Source organism: Rhamphochromis longiceps, linkage group LG17, assembly GCF_057381845.1.
Source record: "Rhamphochromis longiceps isolate RC_006_pf linkage group LG17, R_longiceps_female_GT1.1, whole genome shotgun sequence".
Taxonomy (NCBI): domain Eukaryota; kingdom Metazoa; phylum Chordata; class Actinopteri; order Cichliformes; family Cichlidae; genus Rhamphochromis; species Rhamphochromis longiceps.
The window spans coordinates 11,197,030-11,223,910 of record NC_140573.1 but is presented as its reverse complement, the minus strand read 5'-3'; the positions used below and the strand labels follow the sequence as shown (position 1 = coordinate 11,223,910).

General features: G+C 42.7%; 2 protein-coding genes across 7 annotated transcripts in view; one reads left to right on the top strand and one right to left on the bottom strand.

Moving 5' to 3' along the window:
* fnbp1l (formin binding protein 1-like) overlaps positions 1-8,537 on the top strand; it is a 58,073-nt gene extending 49,536 nt beyond the window's left edge. Inside the window, exons 10-16 of one of the 2 annotated variants that reach the window (XM_085386060.1) lie at positions 3,079-3,188; positions 3,380-3,512; positions 3,605-3,699; positions 4,246-4,421; positions 4,507-4,544; positions 4,643-4,763; positions 6,185-8,537. In XM_085386060.1, the coding sequence (XP_085242186.1) occupies positions 3,079-3,188; positions 3,380-3,512; positions 3,605-3,699; positions 4,246-4,421; positions 4,507-4,544; positions 4,643-4,763; positions 6,185-6,192 (681 nt within the window). In that variant the 3' untranslated portion in view covers positions 6,193-8,537. Of the gene's footprint in view, positions 1-3,078; positions 3,189-3,379; positions 3,513-3,604; positions 3,700-4,245; positions 4,422-4,506; positions 4,545-4,642 lie in introns of both variants that reach the window. The other variant, XM_085386059.1, reaches the window with a different exon arrangement.
* A 1,205-nt stretch (positions 8,538-9,742) lies between these two features.
* bcar3 (BCAR3 adaptor protein, NSP family member) overlaps positions 9,743-26,881 on the bottom strand; it is an 80,146-nt gene continuing 63,007 nt past the window's right edge. For all 5 annotated transcript variants that reach the window (XM_085386053.1, XM_085386056.1, XM_085386054.1 and 2 more), the window contains 13 exons: positions 23,429-23,557; positions 21,693-21,818; positions 21,480-21,596; positions 21,003-21,235; positions 20,228-20,328; positions 19,152-19,286; positions 17,432-17,656; positions 16,664-17,286; positions 14,458-14,573; positions 13,661-13,832; positions 13,274-13,385; positions 11,883-12,086; positions 9,743-11,779 (listed from right to left, as the gene is read on the bottom strand). In XM_085386053.1, the coding sequence (XP_085242179.1) occupies positions 11,601-11,779; positions 11,883-12,086; positions 13,274-13,385; positions 13,661-13,832; positions 14,458-14,573; positions 16,664-17,286; positions 17,432-17,656; positions 19,152-19,286; positions 20,228-20,328; positions 21,003-21,235; positions 21,480-21,596; positions 21,693-21,818; positions 23,429-23,557 (2,472 nt within the window). In that variant the 3' untranslated portion in view covers positions 9,743-11,600. The remainder of the gene's footprint in view (positions 11,780-11,882; positions 12,087-13,273; positions 13,386-13,660; positions 13,833-14,457; positions 14,574-16,663; positions 17,287-17,431; positions 17,657-19,151; positions 19,287-20,227; positions 20,329-21,002; positions 21,236-21,479; positions 21,597-21,692; positions 21,819-23,428; positions 23,558-26,881) is intronic.

The window sequence follows — 26,881 nt, the reverse complement described above, 5'->3', positions numbered from 1 at the left end:
GGGAGGCATACAAAATAAAAACAGAGATGCCAACATCAGACGTGTTGTGCAGATGTTGGTCTGAGGCTGTGTGTGTGTGTGTGTGTGTGTGTGTGTGTGTGTGTGTGTGTGTGTGTGTGTGTGTGTGTGTGTGTGTGTGTGTGTGTCGCTCTGCTAATGGCTTCATTCAGCTGTCAAACAGAGCTTTTTGCTCTCTCACAGTTTTAACACAAACATGTGAATAACATTCAGACTCCGTTTCAGTCCTCAGCTTTAATTGGCTTTTATTCCTTTCAGGTCTGTCAGCTTCATCTGTGATTGGCGGCTTTTTGTTTGGTCTACTAAATTTGATGCAATCTGAGAGTTTAAACAAATGTGCAAGGTGGCATATTTTAGCAAGTGTTTATGATAATGGATTCATTTTGAGTGCATCTCTTTGAGCCGCTTTATTCTTCTTGGACAGGGTAAAAACAAAGCAGTATACTGTTAACAGTAGATTCATGGATATATGGATAGTTGAAGTACCAGTATGGAACGTGATAATATCTTGCAATTTGAAGCCCTGTTATTGGATCGTACTTTGTTTACCTCCATGTCTGCCAGCATGAATCTGCCATCTTCACTCACCGGTACTGTGCCTGTGAATATAACACACACTGCTCGCTGCTGATCTTTGAAAAAATGCATCTGCGCTCCTGTGTTATTGCTCAGGTGCAGCCATGCCTGGGCCATGTATGAACGAGGACAGAGGATTTAAAAAAAAAAAAAAAAAAGAAAGAAAGAAAAAAATCTTATGCTGCTGAATTTGGAGCACGGTGTTCATTCTACTTTTACAGATGATGTGAGGACATTTTAAAATGAAAAATTTCAGTTAGAAAATGCTTGTTTTTGTAGACCTAGTATGAGTTTTATAAAATATTGTGCAAGGTCCATATTATTCTGCAGCTGCTTTTATTGTGAGGCTCTGCCGTGAAATGTAAAACAGGACAGGATCAAGTCAATACGATTAATTTTTATTTATTGAGCAACCTCTTGGCGACAGTGGGAAGGAAAATGTTTTTTTAACAGGAAGAAAACCTCCAGCAGAACCAGGCTCAGGGAGAGGCAGCCATATGCAGCGACCGATTGGGGGTGAGGGATGGGAGACAAGACTGAAGACACATTGTGGAAGAGAGCTTGACTTGGTTAGGAAGCTGCCGATGAGCCATTTAGCAGCACAGCATATGACATTTTATAGGACTGGGTCAGAGCCTGTAGTCAGACCTCCCTGAGCAAGATGGCAGCAGCAGCAGCAGCAGCAGCAAGCCCGGCTTTATGTGGAGAATGAACTGTGCATCAGTGACTGTTGTGCTGCCACCTGCTGTCAAAGAGCAGAGTAGCACAAAGCCAGCAGCAGGATGCAGTACTTTACAAGACATTCCTTTAAATGTGAACTGTGACTCAAACGCTCTGCAGGCTGTCACTGCCCACACATTGGGTAGTTGGGATGTTGTTATTTGATGCAAGAACATGTTTTTAACTAGTTTACCAGTACGTTTGTTGCTCTCTGTTAGTTTTGTGTTTTCCTTTGTCCCTTAATGAATCAGCAAGAAATCTTCCCACCATGAGAATCTCCTGAGTTATGGAAAGTGCTGTAACTTTGCACCAAAAACAAGCAGGAGTGGTGTGTACCTGTGAAAGCGTAAAACACAATCAGCAGGAAGTTTCACGGGGGGGGGGACACACACGCTGCTGCTGTGTTTAGTAAACACGAGGTGCTGGACCACACTGAGAACGCACACAGTAAACACATCCAGTAACCAGTGTGAACACTCTTCTGACAACTAACAGCATCCACTGTTGTTCTTTCTTTTTTTGTTAATGTGTGACGGCTCAGTGGTCAGTGAAGATGGTAAGTGAGTCTGCGTGAGTGTGTAGACTAGTGCTGTTGAGAAGACTCGGCCATGTAGGTGCCAGTGCATCTAACCTCACCATGTAGGACTCCCATAGTGTCCAACACACAGTGCACAGCCCAGTAGTGTTAGCTGGCCACTTCCTCTCCAGGTAGAATAGATTTCCTGTTTTCTGTCAGTACAAACAGTACATGTGGATCCTCACGAATACAGACTTCCTCAGTTTTAGAGGAACAGCTGTTGTTCCTGTCAGCTGCATTCAGAGCTGTTTATTAGGCTATATATAAATTATTTATATTATTATCATGCTTTATATATTTTCTGCTATGGAATTGATGAAGCAGACTCATCAAACCATGAGTGGACTTTAAGGCCAGCACAGTGTGTGAGCTGTCCCTTTGAGCTCACATTAATCCAGTCTTCATGTTTTCCCTCTACACTGTGCTGCTGTTTATCCCTGCAGATTATTTTGGTGTGAGTCGCCCAGCTAAGCAAGTGAAGCATGCAGCTAGCTAGCGTTACAGTTCAGTATTTGCATACCGTCACGAGCCTGCGTCACAGGCGGAGGCACACTGATAAGGCTGGTGGTGCATGGATAGGAAGGTTTGTTTGTGTTGTTATTTTCACTAGCTAGGTCATGCTTTGTGGAAGAAAATGTTTTTTTCTTTTCTTTAATGTATATTTTTTTTGAGCGTTGTGGAAAAGTCACGTTGATTAGTTCCCCTTTTTTCAAATTAAGGCACACATCTCTCCAGCTGATGTCTCAAGAATGAGGCGACTCGCATCAAAGCACTCTAGATGGATATTTACTACTGAAGATCAAAGGTTTGATTTGGTGGTCTTCTTTAAAATTCAGAGAAAGGGAAAACAGCAATGTGAACATTTCCATGACAACCGAACAAATGAATTGCTGATGAAGCTCTTTTGACAGTTTCTGGATCAGAGGCTCTAGAAAAGCTGCTGTTTCTTTCACCTCTAACATTTGAGCCGCTTATTTCCACAACAAACCAGCTCACGCTGCATCATCTGGGCTCCTAATGGAAATGAGTCGCTGGTGTAATTGCATCTTAACAAAAAAGCAAATGCAATAAGCTTTGTTGCTTTTGTTGTGCTTTCTGGGGATCATTCTCTGGCATCACTCATCTAAAGTTAATCAATTCCGCGACAGAGTCTAATCCTGTTTTTGTTTTGTTTTTTCCTGCCCCAGGCACCGTCTCTGGAGGATTTCAGCCACTTACCTCCTGAGCAGAGGAGGAAGCGACTGCAGCAGAGGATTGATGAACTCAACAGAGAGCTCCAGAAAGAGATGGATCAGAGGTAAGACACTGGCCAAGCCATCCAAACCAGCAAGATTGTAGGAAACCTGCTCTGGATCTTACAACTGTTAAATGATGTCACTGTCAGATATTTCCATCCAGGATCCAGTTTCGCTTTTATGGCCCTCGAACTGTTTATCGCCATCAGTCTGCTCTATAAGCTTCGCTTGTTTGCTTGTGTGTTTCTGTCAGAGATGCTCTGAACAAGATGAAGGACGTGTATGAGAAGAATCCTCAGATGGGAGACCCCAACAGCCTGCAGCCCAAAATATCAGAGACCATTTGTAACATGGAGAAACTGCGCTCCGAAATCCACAAAAATGAGGTAAAGACGGGACAACAAGGTCTCAGTCATTATCTACATGCAGCTTCTGGCCACCTGTTGAAATGTATACTAATGAACCGTGTCACTGACAGACGTGGTTGTCTGAGGTGGAGGGAAAGCAAAGCTCCAGAGGAGACAGAAGGCACAGCGCTGATAACCATCACCATGGTCCTCAAGGCAGAGAGAGGTATCAAATGTTCCCGTCTTTTCTTTGGAGGACTTATGTTCCTCACTGAAAATGGACCTTTGTTTTTCACTGTTCAGAAAAGTTAAAGAAACAGATTGAAAACACATCAGATCTCAATCATGCACCAGAGTTAGGACTTAAAGGATGAAAAGATGCCACATCTTTGGATGGAAATGAAAGGGCAGATTTCAGAGATAGCCCAAAAATCAAATCAAAGAAAACTGATGCAGCAAGCTTGTCCACTTTGCTGAATTTAATTGCGGCAGCTTAAATTGGTATTCAGCGGCTGGTCTCGCCCCCACGTCCTTTCATTTTTCTGTCCAGCATATTTTCTACAACTTTATTCAGTTTTCTTTATATAGCTCCAAATCACAACAACAGTTGCCTCAAAGCAGTACAAATGTTTCATGGGCCAAAGTAAAGCCTTTTCCCTTTTTTGGTCACCATTTTTCCATGTGTACTCTCGCTGGTTCTTGTTTATCTTCTAAATCAAATATAAGTGTGACCAGTCCCGTGCACACTAAGCTCACGCCTGTTTCCTGTCAGCCCTGAGGGCAGTTACACAGACGACACCAGCCAGGAGCATCAAACGCCTCATCACCGGCCCGGTCCAGCGCAGCCTCGACATCCCAACCCCGACCCACACGAGTTCGACGACGAGTTCGACGACGACGACCCTCTGCCTGTCATCGGACACTGCAAAGCGCTCTACTCGTTTGACGGTAAGCACATGCAGTCTGAACTGAGCTGGTTACAGAGTATCAAGCCTGATGTGGTCTAAGTGTCCTGTTTTTGTTTGACTCTCAGGTCAGAACGAGGGCACGCTAGTGATGGCAGAAGACGAGGTGAGACTCTTGAGTTTGATTTGAATGGTGCAATTTGAAAACTCGTCTCCGGTGAGTCGTGGGAGAGCGTGAAGTCCTGACTGTCTGCCTGCCCGCAGGTGTTGTACATCATCGAGGAGGACAAAGGCGATGGGTGGACGCGGGCGAGGAAGCAGAGCGGGGAGGAGGGCTACGTTCCCACTTCCTACGTAGAAATCACGCTGGAGAAAAACAGCAAAGGTGCCGTCACCTACATCTGAGGCTCCGCTGTCCTCTGTCTGTCATGCTCTCCATGTCTGCCTGCTTCTCAGTGTAACACCACTAAAAGGAAAAGAGACATCACTGTGAAACATCTGCATGGACTCCTGTCGTCTTGTTTGCCTCGTTTCCATCCCATCCCTTCATCCTGCACGCCCGCTCATTCTTTTAACCCCATAATCACTCGTCTTCCTCTCATACCTGCGATGTTTCTAAGCACAAACAGGAAGGACTCATCGTGCGGTGTCTGAGCGATTTGTGTGTAATATATGAGGCATTCGTGTGCGCATCCACCGCTGTATGTAAGCTACACCTCTTCTCCTAGATCAAATGAATTAAGATTGTTTTATATTATACGTTAGAAAGACTTTATTTTTATTTTAACATGTATTCTAATTATTTTACTGTCTATGTTATTTTTAACTGGAGATGATCAAATTCTTGATTTTAAGCTCTTGACATGTCTGTGTTTATTGAAATGAAATATGCTGCATTTACTTTGCCTTTCTGTCTGATTTCTGTGTGTGTGTGTGTGTGTGTGTGTGTGTGTGTGTGTGTGTGTGTGTGTGTGTGTGTGTGTGTGTGTGTGCATTTTTGTGCCATTGTAATGCCGATTTATCAGTTATCTCTGTAAAGGATCTGGATAAAATCTCTACCTATTAGTTTTGCAGAGTGGGCAGTGCATGTTGTTACAGGAGTCGCCTGCTCTGGTGCATGTTCATCAGACGAGGCAGGAATTCTTGTTCCTCATGTGGGTCAAATTCTCAGGTTATTGAAGGATGCTTGAACACCCACATTCTGTAAACTTTCAGTCCAGTCCAGCCTTTTAGATTAGGACTAACTGAGACAACAGACCACAATGAATAATGTATCTTTTTTTAAAATTAAAGGCTGTAGTTTGTAGCAAAGCAAAGCAGTAAATTAAAATTATTAGTCACTGTTTTGTCCTTTTTGAATCAGGATAGCGCTTTTATGTGCTATAATTCTATCAGAGGGTCTTATGTAGGATCAACACAAATTAAGAGTTGCAGTTAGTGAGCCTAATTGTTTTTAAACCGGTTATAGAGCTTTTTTAGGCCCAGGAGACTAAGATGTGTAGACCTGGTTTGTTGTTTGAGTCACTGATTGAAACCTGGCCTGACCCTCAGTGTTTCCACCGCTATCCATGAGGATAAAAACCAAGCGGCGCAGGTATTAACGGCGTCTGTGCAAGCTGAAGCAAGTCGTGTCTGAAGAGTGTTTATCGCAGCAAAGGGCGCCACATCATCCTTCATTTCCATTCGCCATTTGAACTTTTCTACTGTGTCCGAAACGCGAGCATCCTCAACTTGAGCTGAGTGTGAGCAGGTTCAGCTCGTGTGTGCTTTTCTGTTAACGGTCTCTTCTCCTCTATGTGACTGCAGGTTCCTGAGGGGCCGCAGAGTGGCCGGGCGGTTTGATTGGCTGGTGGAGGGCTCGTGCTGATTGCTGATTATTGGTGCTGGGGAGGGTGACTAAGAAAGAGAGAGAGCGGAAAAGGGAGAGAGGGAGGTGGAGGAGGTCGGAGATTAGGCGAGCTGCCGGGGAGGTTTGCATGTCTGCATGCTCACGTGTCCATAAGCAGCAAAGCATTCTGGGCTTTCAGAGGAGGGAGGTAGAAGAGATGATGCCAAAGCCACGAACAAGCAATAAAGGATTTAATATCTTCACATGAGATCCAAACTGACCTCTGAGCTGTGGACCATTTTTGTCTTTCAGGGTAGGAAGTAGCAACCACAGCAGTTTATTAGCTACACCAAGCTCAGCTGCATGCAGTCCTGACATTAAGTGAGAATTGTAAAGACTTTATGTTGAAACTACAGAAAGCTCCGGATTTTACCAACTACTTCCTGTTAAACCATCATAAGCAGCTTCAGTAAAATCTGAGCATCGATCTTTTATTTCTGTGCCACGCTGCTCACTTTGTGGGCCTTTATGTCGAGCTGCCCGGTTCTGACCTTGTATCGATGGGTCACCTGTATCACGTACAAATGTGACTAAATATAAGAAATGGATTTTAAAGGTAGGTTAGGACCACTTCTGCTTGGTGAACCTAATAAACTGATTAGTTTTACATTTCTTGAATTTATCTTTTAGTGTTAAATATCAGCTTATCCCTTCTATAAATTACATTACTCTCTGTATCTGCTGGACACACTGTTTGGGGGCAAGTCTTAAAATTTTTCTCCTATAATAACAAAGTTGTTTTTTATAAGTGCCCCACAAGTACAACTTGTTCCCACCTTGCTGGTTTATTTATTTAAAAATTTCTCACCATATTTTTTAAATATTTTAAACACACACACACACACATACACACACTTTCTCCCAGACTTTGCGTCCAGCTTGTGGCAAGATTTAAATAAATAAATTAAAAATAACAGCAGACGTCAGAGTCCACGCCAGGGTTTTCTTATCTTTCAGGGTCAGGTGCTCATCCAGCATTTGCTGCCACTAACAACAGTCAGTCCTGTCCCGCTCCTGCTCACTTCTCATCCTTATCTGTGCTGTGTTGGTGTCTGCCTGCCTTCACTCTCTTACAGTCGCATGTGGGGTTTTTGTTTGTTTTTTAAAAAAAAATAATAATGTGTCATAAATGTGTCTCAGCTATGATCCTGTGCGAGTTTTCTTTCTTTCCTTCCACCTGTGACTGTGCATATGTGACTCCAGCTCTGTGTGTGTCGAATGCCATGATGTTCCAGCATGAATGGGATTTTGTTCGGTTTAATGTCTCCGTGCGGCTCATTAGACAGATAGCAGGACTATCGGGGAAATACAGGCCCTCTCTCCCCTCTTTCCGTTTTTCTTTCTTCTCCTTTTCCTCGTTGGGTTGCGATTCCACCAGTTGACCAGCAGATGGCGGCCTTCCCCCACCAAACCACAGCTCTGCTCGCTCCGGACTGTGCCTGAACACCAAACTAAGAAAGAGGAGGAGGAGCTCCGGTGTCTTTGCAATTAAGACTGCCTTAAAACTTCACCTTGTTTTCCTGTGGATGGATTTTTTCTCACAAGCATAAAACGATGCGTCTGCTTTTCCGCCTGACTACATCTCCCATCGGCCAACTGGGCTGACCTGACCTCTATCGGGCGACTGAAGAGGTTTCCCATTTAATAGGTTGTACATGTGAATGTGATGACAAGCACGCATGCATCAGCGACATGTACTCGTGTACGGAAGGCCAAACATTTACACATACCAATGAGTTTTTTGTCCCCTCCCTGCCCCCCGGCTTAATAGGCTTTCCATACATGTGAACATGTTAATTTGTGCACATGTGCGTTTTTGTTAGTTTTTAACCATTGAATGATTTGTACATATTAACATCTGTCATGTTGAATGTGTTTCCGTGGTGATTGTTTTTAGGTTTATCGGCCATTTTTATGAGAGACATGTTTTGAATTGAACCGATGCACTTTGTCCGAAAGTACTACAGCATTTAAATCTGACAAACAGTGACTAGATGAATGAATGAATGAAGGTGAGAGACACGTGAACTATCTGAATGACCCCTGTGCAGACGTGAGAAACCAAACAAATAAGCGTGAGTAATTTCTCTTGACTGTTTTATACTCTTTTTGTATCTCATTTTGAGCAAAGAGGCTTTTTTTTTGTGCATGATTTTGTAGTCTTTGAATTCATTCACCAGTTAGTTTTTTTTTTTTAATGGCCCACTTGATCTTCTGTTAGACTAACAAAATTATACACCTACTACTTAACGTAAAAAGCCGCCAACGATTCATCTCACGTGACGTAAGTGTAAACAGCAGGTGGCCATGCTTTCGTTGTAATCTATGTTTCTTTGATGAAGCTGTGAACCGTGCAGAACAATGCTGTAGATGTTGTTACTTGAACTTTTCGACCCGCCCTCTTCATCTAGGACTACAACTGATACTTCCAGGACTTGTTCAGTGTACATTTGATTTGATTTGCAAAGACGTCACCAAGCTTCATCAGTGATTTTTCTTATGTGTACATATGACTTTTTGTTCCAGTGTTAATGCAGTCATATCAGGTCATCCAGTTTCTGCTTTAAAGCAGTGAAGACCACAGCTAATAGTTTTTAATCGCCGGACAGTCAAGTGTAACAATTATGAACGAGTTGCAACAAACTGCAAGATATGACTTCCAGTTAGCTTCACATATGAGAAGCTTGAATGTTCCACTGATTGTTTCAGCATTCAAACTTACCCCACCATAACCTTCAGGCCATTATTGTCAGACATCGAAATCATGTTGTGAGTGTGATAAACTTCCAACAGGAATACGATTAAAATTTTGCTGACATTTATGTTGCAGAGCATTTAGAATGGTGAGCATTTCATGCAAACCCTTAGCTAGATGTGATGCTTTAAATGTGACTGCTACACTTTGGTTTGGCTCAAGGCCCGTTTGGAGCGTGCCGTCCCTATAGAGCTGCTGAGTGATGCAGCAGTTTGCAAGTGAGAAAACACACCAGACTCCAAATATATGCATAAAACTGTGTATTCTAATGGACACTGTGCTGTAACTCTGAATATAATGCAAAAGTACTAAATAACAATTGAGCTTTGACGCTATACTAAATCTGCAGTAAGTTTTATGTACAAACGGTTTGTTTTTTAATAACACTGTGAGCGTGGTGCTGTTCACTACCCAGCAAAAACCACATGTTCTCCACATTCCTGTTTTTGTCCTGTGGAAACTTTGTATCCAGCAACCATGTAAAGATACTTTCCAGCTGTTTAAACTTTTTATTTAAAATCAGAAAGAAATACAAGAACAGCAGGTACAAGGTGCTTTAGCAGGATGTTAACATGTAAATCTGTGTTTCTACCATGTTGTAACCAATTGCAGTACTTCTCTTTTCGTATTGTTGTGCACATCTTTTTACTTTGAATGTCTTTGGACACTTTGTGAACAAAATGCTTTTTTTCTTCTCTCAGAATATTGTTCTAATAAAATAAGCAGCATTGAAAAGAAGTGGAGTTGTTTCAGTGGAAGTTTGTGGAAGATTTTAGAACAATGACAGTGCACACATTCAATGGTAACACGCTCAACTTCTCCAGATCGTGCTTATGGCATTTAATCTTACCACAGTAGTTCATAATAATATAAACATTAAAATTTATCAGCACGTTTTTTTTTTCTTAAACAGTCATCTACAGAAAGTATTTACAGTCTATTATTAACATGCTTTAAATATGTACAGCTTTAATGTCTTGCTTATTAACATATTTCCATTATTTCTGCGTGTGTGTCTGTACAAACACATTACTCAGGCACACAGATCATGACTTTCTGCTCGCAAAAAATGATTACCTGCTGATTCCTTCTGTCGCCTGCTGAGTGGAAGAATTCATCATCTCAGATATTTACCTCTTTTATTGCTGGGTGAGCGGTGTTTGTAGCAAATGGCCACATAGATTTAAAGTGCCCTGATTATTATATATATTTGTTATGTAACATACCAGCATAATAGTGCAAAGCTAATGAGGCTAACAGAAAACAGAACAAAAATACAATTCTGACACTGTTGGAAATCGTCCGTCCTTTTTCTCTATCACTTGTTCAGGTGCCGCAGGTGTGACATCTTTCAACCTGCTAATGTACACTGACGACATCGAGCAACATCATCTGACAGAAATGACCACACACACACACACGTTAGTCATCTTAAAGAGAGCACTGCAGACAAAGGCTAAAAACAGCTGCTGGAGCAATGTACAGTATGAGAACGACAATGTGGCGTTATTTATTTATTTTTTTACCAGGCCATTTAAACCCTGAACACAGAGAGACAACCACACCTACAGTCAGTGTAGAAAGACCATTTCACCTGAAGTGCATGTCTTGGGACTGTGCAAGGAAACCCATGCAAGCACAGGGAGATCATGCAAACTCCACACGCAAAGGCCCACCTGCTGTGAGATGACACCCGCACCACCGTGCTGCTGCTCATCAGTCATTCTAATTAGACGCACAAGTGATTTGTGTACAGACAGTACACAGACCCTTTTCTTGTTACCCCCTCTACACCCTGATTTTCAAAACAGTGATATAGACCGACTAAAACAGCTGGAAACGATGGACAGCTGTTCCACTGAAAATGAATGAACATGAATGAGTATGAATCAGTTTACCTAAGTTAGTCTCAAATCCACTGTTGCAAAGTTAAACACAACCATGTGATATTAACTTATCAATTTAAAAGTGGATCAGTGTTCACATCACTTCCTGAAATAGCTTCCACTGCATCAGTCTGATTAAAAAAGTTAAAAGCGAGATGTGTCTGAGGGGTTTGGGTGCAGACATCACTTTTCAGTCTAGTGTGTCATGACAGCGGTAATATTTTTTGAGCTTTCCAGTGTTTTATTTGACTGAAACTACTTAGCTGTAAAGGTTTTTTTCTGGTGATTGTCCGTACTGTAAATTCATTCTTTCTCCTTCCTAAAATTTGTATTTATTCCCCTTAATCCTTTTCTCAGACAAAGGGAATCAGAAGCTGTTTCACTCTAAAAAGCCATCAGGCAAACCTGGGATGTGTAATATTGGGCTACATAATTAAAGCTGACCTGACGGGACAGTGAACATCTGGACTGAAAAAAAGGAGTTCAGTTTTCACAGATGTTCTGAAGCTTTTCATGAATGAAATGAGCCCGGCTTTGGTTCACATTCCATCAGAGCACATTGACCTGAAGGTGAACGTTCCCGCCTGCTGTGCTGCTGAGCGCCTTCAGAGAACAGTGATCCTCCTGATGATCCTGATTGGCTCACTAATCACTTCCTGTCTTTTCTGTTCTGCTGTGTTCGCGTAGAAGAAGTCAGATTATGGTTGGTGTTGTAGATGGAGGCTCCAGTTTCCGTGACAACGCAGTGAGGATGAGGTTGAATTTGTTGTAGCGATCTGATTGGTTGACCGTAGCTCCGCGACTTCCCCAGAGCAGTCGCAGCTGAAAGTCTGTCTTAAAAACTTCGAGCAGATCGTCGTCACACTGAAACCCTAAAGAACAAACACACAGGTGGATTTTATTTATTCATTTGTTTTTAAAGGAACACGTAACGCCCGTTTTTGGTAGAATTTGGTGGACTCTTCTGGTGTTTACCTTGTAAGATCTTCTGTGCATTGGCAGTGTAGCCGTGCGCATTGCATGCAACGTTGCGTGCAGCCTCCAGGTGGCGCAGCATGATGTCACAGCCCTGGTCGCTGGTCTCCCAGAGCTCCACCCCGTCAGGTGCAATTGAAGGACGCTCCATCAGCGTGAGGAATGGCAGGAGGAGGGGCACACAGACCACCGGAGGAGAGGAGGCTGCAGCAGAGTGAGGTTAGTAGAGTTTATGAGCGCCATAAAAAACATAAACACTGACTTTTGCTTTTTTTAAACTGTAAATATAGAAAAAAATAATAATGCAATGTTCATCCTTACTGGCTGAATTTGAACAAAAGGGTTTTTTATAGCAACAGTAACCCTTTTATAAGACAATGCTTAGGATCTACTTACCCCATGTATTTTATTAAAAAGACGAAACAAAATATACTCAATTTATTTGATGATGTTTCATTTATGAACAATAGGATATATATATTTTAAATTACAGTAATGCTATCATCCAAATTCTCACATTCACCAGCAACTGTATCAGGCACACCTGTTCAACTGCTCCTTTACACAAATGTCTAATCAGCCAATCACATGGCAGCAACTTGATGCATTTAGTCATGTAGACGTGGTCAAGGCGACCTGCTGAAGTTTAATTTGAACTTTAAAATGGGGAAGCGAGGTTATTTAAGTGACTTCGAACACGACATGTTTGTTGTTATAATATATACATTTTGTTCTTTTCGATATAGTCATACAGGCTACGATCAACTTGGCAACCGGCCCTTCCCCTACCTTCCCTGTGTGTTCATGCAGATTAAAGTTAAGTGTGGAAGAATTGGTTGCTGGCCAAAGAAAAGTGAAAAGATTTAGGGGCAAAACTAAGAGAGAAAAATAAAAATAAAGCAAAAACATATGCACCAAAATGTGTCAAATTAGCTGACACCTTAGTTATCGGGCTGCTGCTGCTGTACCGTTAACAGTAGCATCAACAACAACCCTCACAGTCACAGGAGGCTGCTGTTGCTAGCGGAGAGTGGGCTGCCTGGAGCAAAAATGCCGTGGCAATCTTTTGTCCCAGTCCAGACCTGCTCATCATCTTACTTTCACCAGGAAAAACAAAGGTTGTTGATGAAAACTATGAAGTCAGTCGTGTGGTGTCTGGATTCTAAGTGACATGCACATCCTCGATACCCTTAATACAGCCCTGACTAACACAGAGATGGAGACCATGTAACCTGGATGCTACATTTTCAGAGAGTCCCAAAAACACAGCCTCACACTTCCTGTAAGTCTAAATGATGATTTGATGTAATTTCTTTTCTCTTTTTGGGAAATAATACATATTATATATTTAAGCTGTTATCAGTGGCTATAGGCTGTGTTTGTCCTCTTACCGGTGCCTTCGTACAGATTCTTGTAGAAAGGCTTGAGTGTTTTCTCGTAGCTGATAGCGGTCTGTGTGAAATTCCTTCGTAGAGTCGTCCATGTTTCCTCCAAACGACTGATCTACATCAACAACAAACATCAACTTTAAGAGTTTCAAACTACAATTAAATCTCTCCTTTTTGTTTTTTTACATGATAGAGAGATTTTAGTTGTCATATTCGTGTGTGTGTCTATTCATATCATTGTGGGGACCATAAATTGGAAGTTTACTAAATTTATGGGGACCAAAATCCAGTTCCCACAAGTTTGAAGGCATTTTTGAGACTCAAAATGTGGCTTTAGTGTCATTGTTACGATTGGGTTATGCTTAGGGTTTAGGGCTAGGCATTCATTACCTGAGGCAGGTCCAGAGCTTTCATCAGGGCTGTGAAAGCAAACAGGTCCCCAACCGTGTCCTTCAGCTCTATAGCAACCAGAATGAGGCGATTTAAAGTGGAAGCCCGCTCCTCCACGCTACCCGTACATCCCAGAATATCCACAGCAACAGCTATTGCCATGGTGTGGTGCCTAGGAGACAGATGGAGGAGATGGGTGGATTACAAACAGCCCCCAACAGCAATGTCTTTTGTTCCTTATCTGATCGTCCAGCGGTGCAGTAGTCTAACTACAGACCTCACTGCCTGGAGGGGCGAGTTCCACGATGGGTTCCCCTGTACGATATACTGATATACCACCATGTTTAATGGTGGTATATCAGCTTCAGTTCAAACTTCTAACAACTAGTCCCTTAGTCATGCTGCGGGCTTCTCATGATGCACTGAGCTTTGTTCATCACTCTCCATGTCTTTATACACCTCTCTGCAATTAATCATTAGTTGTTATTAATCTCTGGCTCTCGCCCACATCTCGTCTTTGTCCTGTCTTCCTCCCCTCACCCAGAACTGGTCATGGCTGTCCTCCTTGAGTCTGCTGGAGGTTTCTTCCTGTTAAAAGGGACTTTTTGCTTGCCAGTGTCGCCAAGTGTTTGCTCGTACTGGGTCATTTGACTGTTTTATTGTAGGATCTTTATCTTAAAGTATAGAGCCCCTTGAGGCGGCTGCTGTTGTGATTTGGTTCTATACAATCAAAACAGAAGAGAATTGAATTGTGTCTGCTACTACCCCAAAAGAGCTAACCAATACAGTGTATTTACCTTTCCATCAGGTCCAGCCTCAGCTGACGACCGTGCGGCAATGTCACCAGCTCCAGACCGGAGGACACGCCCATTTGACCTTTAAGCTCTGGAGTCACTCCCAGTATCCTGGCAACCTGGTGGGAAGAAAAGAAATTTTACAAGTAGCTGTTAGAACAGTTTTCTGTTATAGTTTGTCACCCTGCTTCATTGGATGTGCCTAGCGCATGTGTTTGGATGAGGCAAAACATTTTATTTGGTTGTGTCTCTGCATCGTGAAGATCATTTTTGTTCTGCAGCAGCATCATCAGGTGCAGGGTGGAAATCTAATTCTCTATAGTGCACAAACACACACACACACACACACACACACAGAGAGGATCTGTGTGTCACAGCAGCAGTAAACATGTTTACCTGCAGATTAAATGCACGCGTCAGTGTCAGTTTTCATTTTCCCAGCACGGTGATGCTGTTTGCAGCACTTTCTGATATGTTATTATTAACAATGAATCATACCGGGTCTTTGCAGCACTAGTACATTTACTAAATTCTAAAACCATCAGTTACTGCCAGAGGTGGGAAGTAATGAAGTACAAATACTTAGTTTCTGTACTTCAGTAGAATTTTCAGGTATCTTGACTATTTATCTTTCTGACAACTTTTTATTTTTACTCTCTTAAATAAAAATCTGTACTTTCTTCTCCTTACATTTTCAAAACAGGCTCGTTACTATTGGTTTGATGCATTTTGAGGTGTGAGGCAAACCTTTTTTTACGTCACTCCATCAAACCAATTTGAGCCTAAACAGTAACACGTGAAAGACAATTCTGTTTGTGTATTAATCACGAGGTTGTATAAAAAGACGAAAGAGGTAAAATCATGTACCATAGTCGGGAATTAAAGTGGGCTGGTGTTTTGGGGCGAGTTTTTTTGTTTTGTGCTTTTTGGGCACGACACCAGAACGACTGCAGGTGTGCACAAGTGCTACAAAGGAGGAACGAAGAGTGAGAGGAGCAAAACGAGTATCTTTTTTAAATAATTCTATCAGCTTAACAAACATCAGCAAGCACACAAACTGCTTGTGTGCAGTTTGTTGCACAGTGTGTTGCTAGCTAAAGGTCCAGCTGCTGTATTTCACAAGGAGAGAAAAGAAAGAGCTCACCCAGAGATGGAGAAAGATAAGACAGGACAGGAGAGGAAGAACAGGTTAGATGTAAAGGTAAGCATGCTCAGTGGGATTTGATATACTGGAAAAGCTTTAATATAAATCCTCATGTTTTAACCCAAATATTATGTGTGCACATGTCACATTACGCTTTATCATAATGCGAAACTACTGCTAATCAAACTGAGGCAGACTGTTTTTTAAGAATTGGATGAAGATCCTCTGCAGGTAGTGAAGATAAAAACAGGTTAGTTTGCTGTACTGTGATGGATTAAAAGTAAAGAACAGTGTGTGACTGGTGCACAGTGGCTGTGTTTCATGGTCAGAGTTAGATTATATCAGGTACAGCACAGATGAATTTGAAGTTAAGCTAATGATGCTGAGATTCATTCATCAAATTCCACCTTCACCAACTTTATACTGTCTAATATAAAGACAGTACAAACAGTGTAGAGGATGGAACAGGACAACTCATAAAACATCTGCTTACATCTTAAATTGAGGTGTGTAAATCCACAAAGGGCAGTAAACCTCAGAGCAGTAGCCCAGATCAGCTGATCACAGCCTGTACACAAAGAAACTCACTGCAGCCCTCAATAGAAATTGTGATTCTTTTCTCCACGCTGAGCGACGACAGCTGATGTTAGAGTTTCACCACACGCTCAATCCCACTTTAACCTCTTCCCTACTCACAGTCAACAACGCAGGCAACAGAAAATAGAAATATTCTTTTATTTTCCTTCTTTTTCCACTGCTCACTTTCTACTTAAGTAGTTGTTTCATAACAAGCTTCCTTTGTTTTTGTTTATATATATATATATATATATATATATATATATATATATATATATATATATATATATATATATATATATATATATATAGTAGTCACGACCAACTAACTAATTAAAAAAAGAAAAGCTCTAAAGCATCCAGAAAATCAGTCTATAAAAAGAAAAAAATCAGGAAGACGAAAGATAATGACTTTGCAGAGGAGGATGTAACCATGTGAAAAATAAATTACGGTTGTTATATTTAGGTTTAGAGAGAGTGTATGTATACCTGGCAGTCAGCCATCAGCAGGTGTCTGGCTAGGCTGTGGTGATTGTGGCTGAGCACCAGCTCCTTTGCTCTCTTCAGAACCGCCATCTCCAGTGGTTTGTTTTCTAGAGGCAGAAGTCGCGAGTCGAACTCTGCTGGCCTGAACATGGACTCCGTCTCTATGACAGGCCGCTGAAAACTACTCCTCTCTTTTTTCCTCCTCTTATCCTTCTCCTCGTCTTTCCCTGCATCTTCATCCTCTTCTTCACTGGTGTTTTCCAAGGCTGCGATAGCATGATGGTAGGAGCTTCTGTCTCCTGACACCTCCTCCTCCTCTTTCCCCATCTCCCCTTCTCTCTTCAGTCTCTCCACATAGCTGCAGAGTGTTAGCTGAGCTTCACGGCTGTGCTCTGTGATGGGGTTAGCAGAGTTTGACGATTCCCACTCCAGAGGGCTGCAGGACCTCAGGTCTGCAGGGCTGGGCTGCAGTCTTTCACCCTGTCCTGTTATTGTCTCTGAATCGGGACACTTAGCAGCATCAGCAGGTGAAACTAGAGACCCAGAGGAGCAGCAGGAGTCTGCAGGCAGCCGTAGATGTTGCAATTTCAGGGGCTTCACTGGAGGAACAGGAGGGCCTGCAGTGGCTGTGGAATAACAAACACATCCATCTATAATGTTGCATTTGAAAATAAAAGTCAATATTGATGTAAACAGATGTTTACCATCCAATAATAATCAAATAACTTTGCATAAATATATTTAAAAAAGATATATAAAATAAAAGGATACCTCCACCCGCCCAGGAAGAATCAGGGGTTTCTACACGTCTGGGCTCCTGTGGAGGTGCAGCCAGTCTGGGAGAGACACAGGAGGTGTCTGTGAGGTTTGAGGAGCTGGAGGAGGGAACTCTAGCCTGAGGACAAGAGGAGTGAGCCAGCCTAGCCAGAGGAACCTTGCTGGGTTTGGGAGGCGGTTTAGGACACAGCTGGCTGTCAGAGCCCCGGATCGCTTGGCCTGGAGGAACACGAGTGCCGTAAAAGTTACACAAAAGCTGTTTTGGCTTTTATACATATAAAGACTTGGAACGTTTTTAAGTATCTAATATTACAACCCCTCTGACTTTTTAACATGTTTAAGATATTATTATTTAAATTCAAATACAATGAAAAGCATGCATCACACTCAGATTTCAGCTATATTATCAGATTGTGAATTAGAGCACAGAGCCCCAGCAGAACAGGAGGAAAATTCATTGTCTAACATTCAAGCAATGGCAGGAGCAGCCCGGGAGAGTGTATTATATTACACCCACATACTTAGGAAGGCACAATGGCTGATTAATTTTAAAACCCCCACGTGGCCTTTTATTGGCTCCTAGCAAGCACCACACAGTTATTTTTAGCCTGATAATCAGTCCAAACTGCCACTTTGTTTAGCTTCATTATTTCTATACCGTTCAGATGCCTGGACCAAGGCTACTTTATTTCATCCTCGATTGCTATTCTTGTCATTTTTTCCTCCATCAAAGTGATAAAGTGGTTTTGTTTGCAGGATTAAAAATAAAGAAAGAGGTGAAAAGTACCAACATTTAGAAGTCAGTACATTTTGGATTTGTCCATAAACCGTCATTATGACGCAGGGCAAACTTGTCATCTTGCATCTAATCTTTATAAATTCATACCAAAACAAAAATTGGAGACATCATCATGATGTTCTCAACAAAATATCAAACTCAATCCCTGGATCAGGCCATCCTTGTCCTTTGGGACTTGATTTATACAACCTGTATAGGGAACTTTTAGTCTTGGCAGAGCTGTGGGCGCTCAGGCTGCTTTTGTTAATTGCAGTTTTTTCTCAATTGTTCTGTTTGTAGCTCTGTGTCTAGCATGAGTGCTGCTCTATACTGTACATTTTATGCACTATGACCAAGCAAATCTATTTTAATCTATTTTACAGTTAACATTAAAAGTTAATACTGATAAAGAGGACAGTAATACTACAAATAAAGCCAAACACCTATTTGTATCACATGTCTTGCAATTGTTAGGCTTAATAGACTCTATTAGGGGCGATCGTGGCTCAAGAATTGTCAGTTCGTCTTGTAATCGGAAGGTTGCTGGTTCGAGCCCCGGCTTCGACAGTCTCGGTCGTTGTGTCCTTGGGCAAGACACTTCACCCGTTGCTTACTGGTGGTGGTCAGAGGGCCCGGTGGCGCCAGTGTCCGGCAGCCTCGCCTCTGTCAGTGCGCCCCAGGGTGGCTGTGGCTACAATGTAGCTGCCATCACCAGTGTGTGAATGTGTGTGAATGGGCGAATGACTGAATGTGTAAAGCGCTTTGGGGTCCTTAGGGACTAGTAAAGCACTGTACAAATACAGGCCATTTACCATTTTCTATTATATGAACCACTATACGTAAAAGTCTTCAGGGATTCGTCTGTATAAACGCAATGATCGCTGAAGAAACTCATCTGTATACTGCTGGTTCTTCTCCACCAAAATATTTGTATACCTGCTAGAGGCTCTGCTGATTTCCGTGGGAAAGAGGGGCTCAGCAGTGGCTCGCTGCCTGTCCGAAACACCGGCGACTTGGAGTTTGGGCTGGGAAGGAGCGAGTCAGGTGTCTGCAGGGGCTGCGGTTTGGATCCTGAAGACGGAACAAAATTACAGAAGATGGAGTTAAAGAGATGAAAGAGAAGATAATGAGACAGTGGGTAAATAGAAATAAATTAAAAAAAAGGTTACAAAAAAAAAGGAAAAGATGAGGTGGAGGTGGGGAGGAAAGGAAATAATTTTTAAAAAAAGGCACTGAGTTGATTAGAATTCCCACTTTTGTTTTTGAGGTCTCATATACATTAGATCAGTTTGTAAAAATTAGATACAACAGATACAGAGAAAAATAAAGGATTCAAAATACTTCAAGCCACTAAGATCTATTAATCTCATTTTCTTCCACTTAACCGATTCATGGAGGCAGCAGCCTAAGCAGAGAAACCCAGACCGCTCTCTCCCCAGACCCCCTCTAGCTTATCATCTCTGCAGCATGTCTGGACGTCCTGCCCTGAGACATCCTCCCAGCAGAACATGCCCCAAACACCTCACTTAGGAGGCATCCTTGTCAGACACTCAAACCACCTCAATGGGCTCCTTTTGATGTGGAGGAGCGGTGGCGAGAAAAACCCCCCAAAACAACCGGCAGACACGTGTGACTGTGGATGCGAGTGTATAACAGATGTAATTGGAAGAGCATAAATTAGTACATATAGTTTATGTATTAAACTTTTTAGAGTTAATTGGAGAGATGTAATCCTAATCCGTGGCTCGTGAGCTGCAGGTTGCTGACCTCTGACTTACAGAGAGCACGGCTGCCCTTTGGAGAAAGTTCCTTTCTGCTGCTCGTGTCCATGACCTCATTCTTTCGGTCTCTACCAGAGCTGAGGAGTTTGGGTCGAGTGGTAAATCGACAGCTTCGCTTTTACACTCAGCTCTCTCTGAGTGTTTATTATACAGATGTGTAATTATAATAAAAACGTTCAGCCTCTCCTCAAAGGTCACACAGCTTTTCAGAACCTCCTAGCTTTTACTTACCAAGAGGAAGGAAGCTTTCTGATTGGTGCGCCTTGAGTGGGTGTCGCCGCTCCTGGACTTGATTGAGACTTGCTGGTTGGCTGCCGCAGCGATCCTTCAACCTGAAAGAGGAGGAAGGGTGATAAAAACATCCCACTCACACATGGGCATCGGATAAACCTCTTACAAATATTTCCAATATAATAATAAAAAGGTACCATTAGTATTCAAAAAAAAGTAAATCATGTTATAAACACTAATCCTTTCATCCCTTCTTTGACTTTTTAAAAAGCCTTTTCTCTGTCCATATATCCTCTTGTTCATCTCTGTGTTCTGTTTTACTCTCAGCTCTGTATTTATTATCCCCTCACAGCTGGTCTGACCTCTCTCAGATAGATACAGAACCCTGTTTAATGTCTGTGTGCATTGAAATTGCACACAGACAACAGCTCTTCATTTACAGAGGACGTATGATGTGTATGGGACATGTGTATGTGCGAACTTCAGTCAGAACGATTGAATGTAAACAGCTCAGTGCAAAGAGTAAAACCTTAAAAGCAGAACGATGTGTGGAGGTGGAGACTGTGCAAAGGTGGGTCTCTACTATTCAAACACAGCAGACAGATTGGTATTTGGTCTGTAGCCCACTATCCACTTGCAGTAATAGGCTTATATTAATCAAATCCAAGAAATCTCACGTGCTCAGTGGAACAACAACCACGTTATGAGAGCCAGCGAGGAATTACAGTGTTCAGGTGTTAATTAGTGTGTTTGCGTGTGTTTCTAGAGTGCAAACCTGAGCTGGCTGCCTCGGGCAATGCCATTGTCCTGGCAGTGTGTGCTGTCGTGCATGGCCTGTGTGTTGTCGTATGTGTGTCCGTTGGTAATATTGAGGCTGAGGCGTTTCTGGTTCCGCCTCTCCTGCGACATCAGCCTCTCCCGGTGACTGCTCGACAGTCCGTGCTTTTCCTCTAAGCAGCGCAGCGGCAGCCCCCGGTTGATTGGCTGGAAGATGATGGCCCCTACCACCTTCAATGTGTGGGCGGAAGAACAGATAAGGTGACCTAAAGAAACCTCAACATATTTTATTTATCTGCGACTATATTTATCTCACAAGCTTGAAACTCTTAGCACTTAAACACAACTTACTATTAACTACCAAAAGTTTTTCTTTTATGTGCTATAATGAGGAAAACCACCAACCAGAACAATAACAGTATAAAATAAACTTTGAAGCAAGATTAATTAAAAGAAAAATAGTGACTAAACCCACCTGTGAGACAGGTTTTCTGTTGCCAACATAGTATCTGATGAGTGCAGGGATGCTGTCGAACCCTTCTCTGTCTAGGCGGTACTCAACTCTGGAGTAAGCTTCATTCAGCATCACGACCTGAAGGCGACAGGCAAAATAACAGACCTAGCTATTGTACCTTTTATATACTCTAGTCAAATATTCACCTCAGTGTAGCTGGAAGCTCATATGTACCTTCTTGTTAATTTTAAAGTGCTGAGCAGTGTTTCGCCATTGGCATGTGAGAACGTAACTTCCTGGTAAAGACAGCGAATCACGGATCAGGAAGTCTCCATCTCGCTGCACCAGGTTTTCTGCAACCTGCAAAAAGAAATAAGTGACACACGGGCACACTCAACTTTACGCAGCCATGACATTAGAGGACTTTACGTTGTCTCACTCACTTCCTGATGACTTACCGTTAACGATAACAACTACATGCCTAACCGTTACCCTTACCTTAACCTTAAGACATGTCCTAACCTGAAAATTCATAGATGATGTTGGCCCCTGAGAAAGCCCAGCCTGCATCACGTGACTGTTCAAACAGATTTAGGAGCCCATAATAACCGGCCCACACACACACGAACACCTACAGTGGCCCACAGTGATTGTTTACAATACAAACGTTTAATGGTAGGCTAGTACCAGCTTTGCGAGCTTAGTGATGGTTATGTAAGACACGAGGACCATTCCAATTTATCCAGTTAGTGACCTAGACGCTTAAGGGACAGTTTCATGTAGAATCACATTCATTTCACGCTAAAACCTTTATATGGGAAATCAAAATAATAAAGCTTTAATCCAGAAAACTTTTCAGTGTTTTTGTGCATCTATCAATGCACAAGTCAAATGACAACATTTTTGACAAGCTTGATCCCTGTTTATCATTTACCACAGAAAAAATGAGACCCATTATCAAAGTAACTCGGTGGTTAAAAATTAGCCTTCTCTTATGGAAAGAAAATTAAGCCTTTTCTTTCCATAAGAGATCTCAAGATTGTCATTCATGACCTAATCTCCTCCTCCTGGACTACTGCAAATCACTTTACACGGGTCTCAGTCAGTTGTAGGCTCCTCACAGGCACCCGAAGAAGAAGAAGAAGAAGAAAAAAAGAGATCATATTTCACCTGTTTTAGCTCCTTCCAGCTCAGTCTACTCTCTGTGTTTGCCCCTGAACTGTGGAACAGCATTTCCTTCAAATGACTGATAAAACTAGACTGAACACATATATTTATTTATTGGCTTTTGATTCTTATGGTCATTATATGTGCCTATGTAAGCCATGACTGTTTATATTTACCACCTACTAGCATGTATTTTACTTATTTTTATCCATTCTGTCTTTTAAAGAGCACCTTGGCCAGTGTCAACTGTTGGATGTGTTATAAAGTATTATAAAGCACTGTTAAATGCACTTTAAAAATAAATTTGACTTTCATTTATTATATGATTAAAAAAAACCCCGATATTTCTTTGACCGTTTACACATGCAGTGCTCTTTATTTCCCTGCCTTGTTACATTTATTGGTTCTCGCTCGCTCTTCTCGAACACATACACTCTCTGTCATCCACAGTTTCAGACTTTAATTAAGCAAATGTTTGTATAAGTTAGAACGGTGGTTTAGCTTAGCCAAGGGAAGCAGCTTATTAAAAAAGATTACATCTCAGTGCTGGTTTTCAGGGGAACACACAAGATCTCTCTCTCACATATGCGCGCACACACAACACACATAAACACACCATACAGAATGAAGCCTTTCTTTCTGTCAGCGCTGCTGCAGGGGCCACTCTTTACGCAACAGTCTTCCTGTAAGCACCATGTGTGTAGCATGGAAGACTAATAATAGGTAATCTGGTTCAACAAGTTTCTAACCTGGCTTTTAAAAGGAGGGACTTGTGACTCAGATTTGTGTGCGAGCAGTGTTACCTGTCTGGGAATCGATCCGTGGTACCACGCGTGACTTCTCGGCTCCTCGCAGTCCATCTTCAGTTCTTCCTCGAGCTCCTTGCGAAGTTTCTCTGAAGGACAGTCCAGGATGAACTGATCTCTGGAGAACTGGAATAAAAGCAGAAAAAGCTGATTTTGTAACTTTATCCTGCATAGCTGAGAAACCCAAAGACAGATGACAGAAATTCAACATCCACATATTTAATTTATTTATTTATTTCAACAAAGTAAAAAAGGAAGCAGGAAAAAATAGGAAACTTTTGACTGATTTGTTTAAAGTCGCCTCTGCTGTTCTACAGTAAAACAACACCAAATAAAACACCGCAGAGCCGGGATAGGTAGAAACCAGGACTGTAATCTAATTCCAGTGAGATTACTGAAACTATTGATCAGCCACTTTAATCCCAGCAAAGCCCAAAAAGGTTGCCTAAATGGAAAGTAAAGGACAGACAGCTCTGTTAACCCTGACGGGATGTCGAGTCAACACAACCACCTGAACCACAACACACACACCCCAAACACCACACACACACACACTTACATGACAGCTGCTTGGTCTCTCCATCCTGCCACCTTTCTCTGATCTTCAATAACAAACTTCATAGCAGACACATTAAAACTCACGCACACTATAGTTAAGTCTCTTCTGTTTGCTCAAACAACAAGCCCGCACACAGCCTCTGTCTGCGTCTGCCTCCTCTGTGATTTTCTCCTTTATCACTTCCTTTCTTGCCTTCGTCCAGAGTCATTCAAAGAAATGTCATCATCCTGACACCGCCCAGCTACCCAGACCGGCCTCTATGCACACCTTCACCTAACGTAGACAAGTACACGCACGCACACGCACCCACAGACACACACACCTCTGAGTGACGCATAAACTTATCTAAACTAAACCTTTTTTCTTTTTAACCCATTACTGCTACACTCAGTCAGTTTATTCTATACTTTTGCATTTCAATCATTTAAATGTCAGTACAAATGTCTTGAGCTATTTATTTATCCAAGCAGCAGGACTTTATTATAATTTTTTTCAAATGGCCCAGAGCAATATTCCTCCAGACGTTCTGAAGGGATTTCCAAATGGTTCTTTGGACATTGGCTGCTTTTTCACTCATTTGCACTCTAGTCCAGCGGTCTCCAACCTTTTTTGCGCCACCGACCGGTTTATGCCCGACAATATTTTCACGGACCAGCCTTTAAGGTGTCGCGGATAAATACAACAAAATAAAACTAGTACCGGTACCGAAAAAAAAGATTTATTCATAACACACGTGAAAAGACCAAGGAAAACCGAGTTAACGATAAAAATGATAACAAAATAAAGCTGAAAACCGATAAAAACCCTGAAAACTATACATTTCACACCTGAGCCTCAACTCTCGCGGCCCGGTACCAAACGACTCACGGACCGGTACTGGTCCCAGGCCCGGGGGTTGGGGACCGCTGCTCTAGTCCTTGTATCCGTCACTGACCTCACTGACCTGTATCATTTGAGCATAAAACACCTAACTGTATGGACAAACCAGTGTTGTGTCTAAACAACACTGGCTGTGTAGACATAACACTGGTTTTATGCTGGTTGTATGTTTGTCAAACTCCTTCTAACACAGGTTAGTATTAAAATTGTATTTTCATACCAACAGGTGATTCCCAAAGGGTTATACGCTGAAAACATGGAATGTCTTGGCATGTTGTGCAGCATGTCCATGAAAAAAAAAATGTTAGGAAAAATGGAACATAAAAAAGTGTAAAGCCTAAAAATTCCCTACAGCATGAACAGTATCTGAAAGTCATGTACTTTCAGATACTGAAAGTACATGACTTGCGGTGCTACTTGTACGGCCGCAAGTAAAGTACTACTTGTGGCCGGTCCAGACGGAGTACCTGGCAAGGTACTAAGAGCATGTGCCCACCAGCTCACCCTCATCTTCACCAGACTCTTCAACCTCTCACTGGATCAGGCAGCCATCCCATCCTGTCTAAAATCAGCCACAATCATCCCAGTGCCAAAGACGTCTCCCATCTCCAGCCTGAATGATTACCGCCCTGTGGCCCTCACACCGGGAATCATGAAATGCTTTGAGAGACTAGTCCTTCAGCACATCAAGGATTACCTCCCCCCAGAATTCGACCCCCACCAGTTTGCATACAGATCCACAGAAGACGCCATCGCCACAGCCCTCCACGCTGTGCTGAGTCACCTAGAGCAGCGGCAGAGCTACGTCCGAATGCTCTTCGTGGACTACAGCTCAGCCTTTAATACAATCATCCCGGACATCCTCATCACCAAACTGGTCACTCTTGGCCTCCCTCCTCTCACATGTGCCTGGATAAAGGACTTTCTCACAAACCGGCCCCAAACTGTAAGACCTGGCCCTCATCTCTCCTCCACTCGCACACTGAGCACCAGCTCCCCACAGGGCTGTGTGCTGAGCCCCCTCCTGTATTCTCTCTACACCCACGACTGCAGTCCGACCCACAACAACAATCTCATCATCAAGTTTGCTGATGACACCACGGTAGTCGGACTCATCTCAAAGGCAGACGAGGCAGAGTACAGAGAGGAAGTCCTGAAGTTGGCAGCCTGGTGTTCAGAAAACAACCTGACACTGAACACTAAGAAAACCAAAGAGCTCATTGTTGACTTCAGGAGACACAGCACTGACTTGGCCCCCGTTTACATCAACGGGGAGTGTGTGGATGTGTGGAGAGGGTCCACACCTTCCGGTTCCTTGGTGTCCTCATCTCTGCTGACATCTCCTGGACAGCCAACATCTCAGCGGTCATCAAGAAGGCCCAACAGTGGCTGCACTCCCTGAGAGTCCTCAGGAAGTACAAGCTGAACTCCAACCTGCTGCTGACCTTATACTGCTCATCCATTGAGAGCCTGCTAACCTACTGCATCACGGTATGGTACGGCAGCTGCACCAAGGCGGATAGAGTGAGGCTTCAGAGTGTGGTCAAGACAGCACAGAAGATCATCGGCTGCCCTCTCCCCTCCCTGATGGACATTTATTCCTCCCGCTGTCTCAGCAGAGCAGCAAACATCATCAAGGACAGCTCCCACCCTGGTTTCAACATGTTCAGCCTGCTTCCCTCAGAGAAGCGCTACAGGTGCATCAACACAAAAACCCACAGACTCAAAAACAGTTCCCTCCCCAAAGCCATAACCACCCTGAACTCACACATGCACCGATAACACAGCCCCCCCCCCTTCATGTTTGCACTGAGTAGGAGATGCTCTGTATCTCATTGTACAACTGTATATTGACAATAAAGGCATTCTATTCTATTCTATTCTACTTAAGAAGTAGGGGGAAACAGCAAAGCCCCTAAGAGAAGCAACTGGCCCTTTAAGTTGATCTACTGTTCACCGAAGCCTCATCAGAAATGGTCTCTGTGGCTGTCAGAAAGTCCTTATTAACTGAG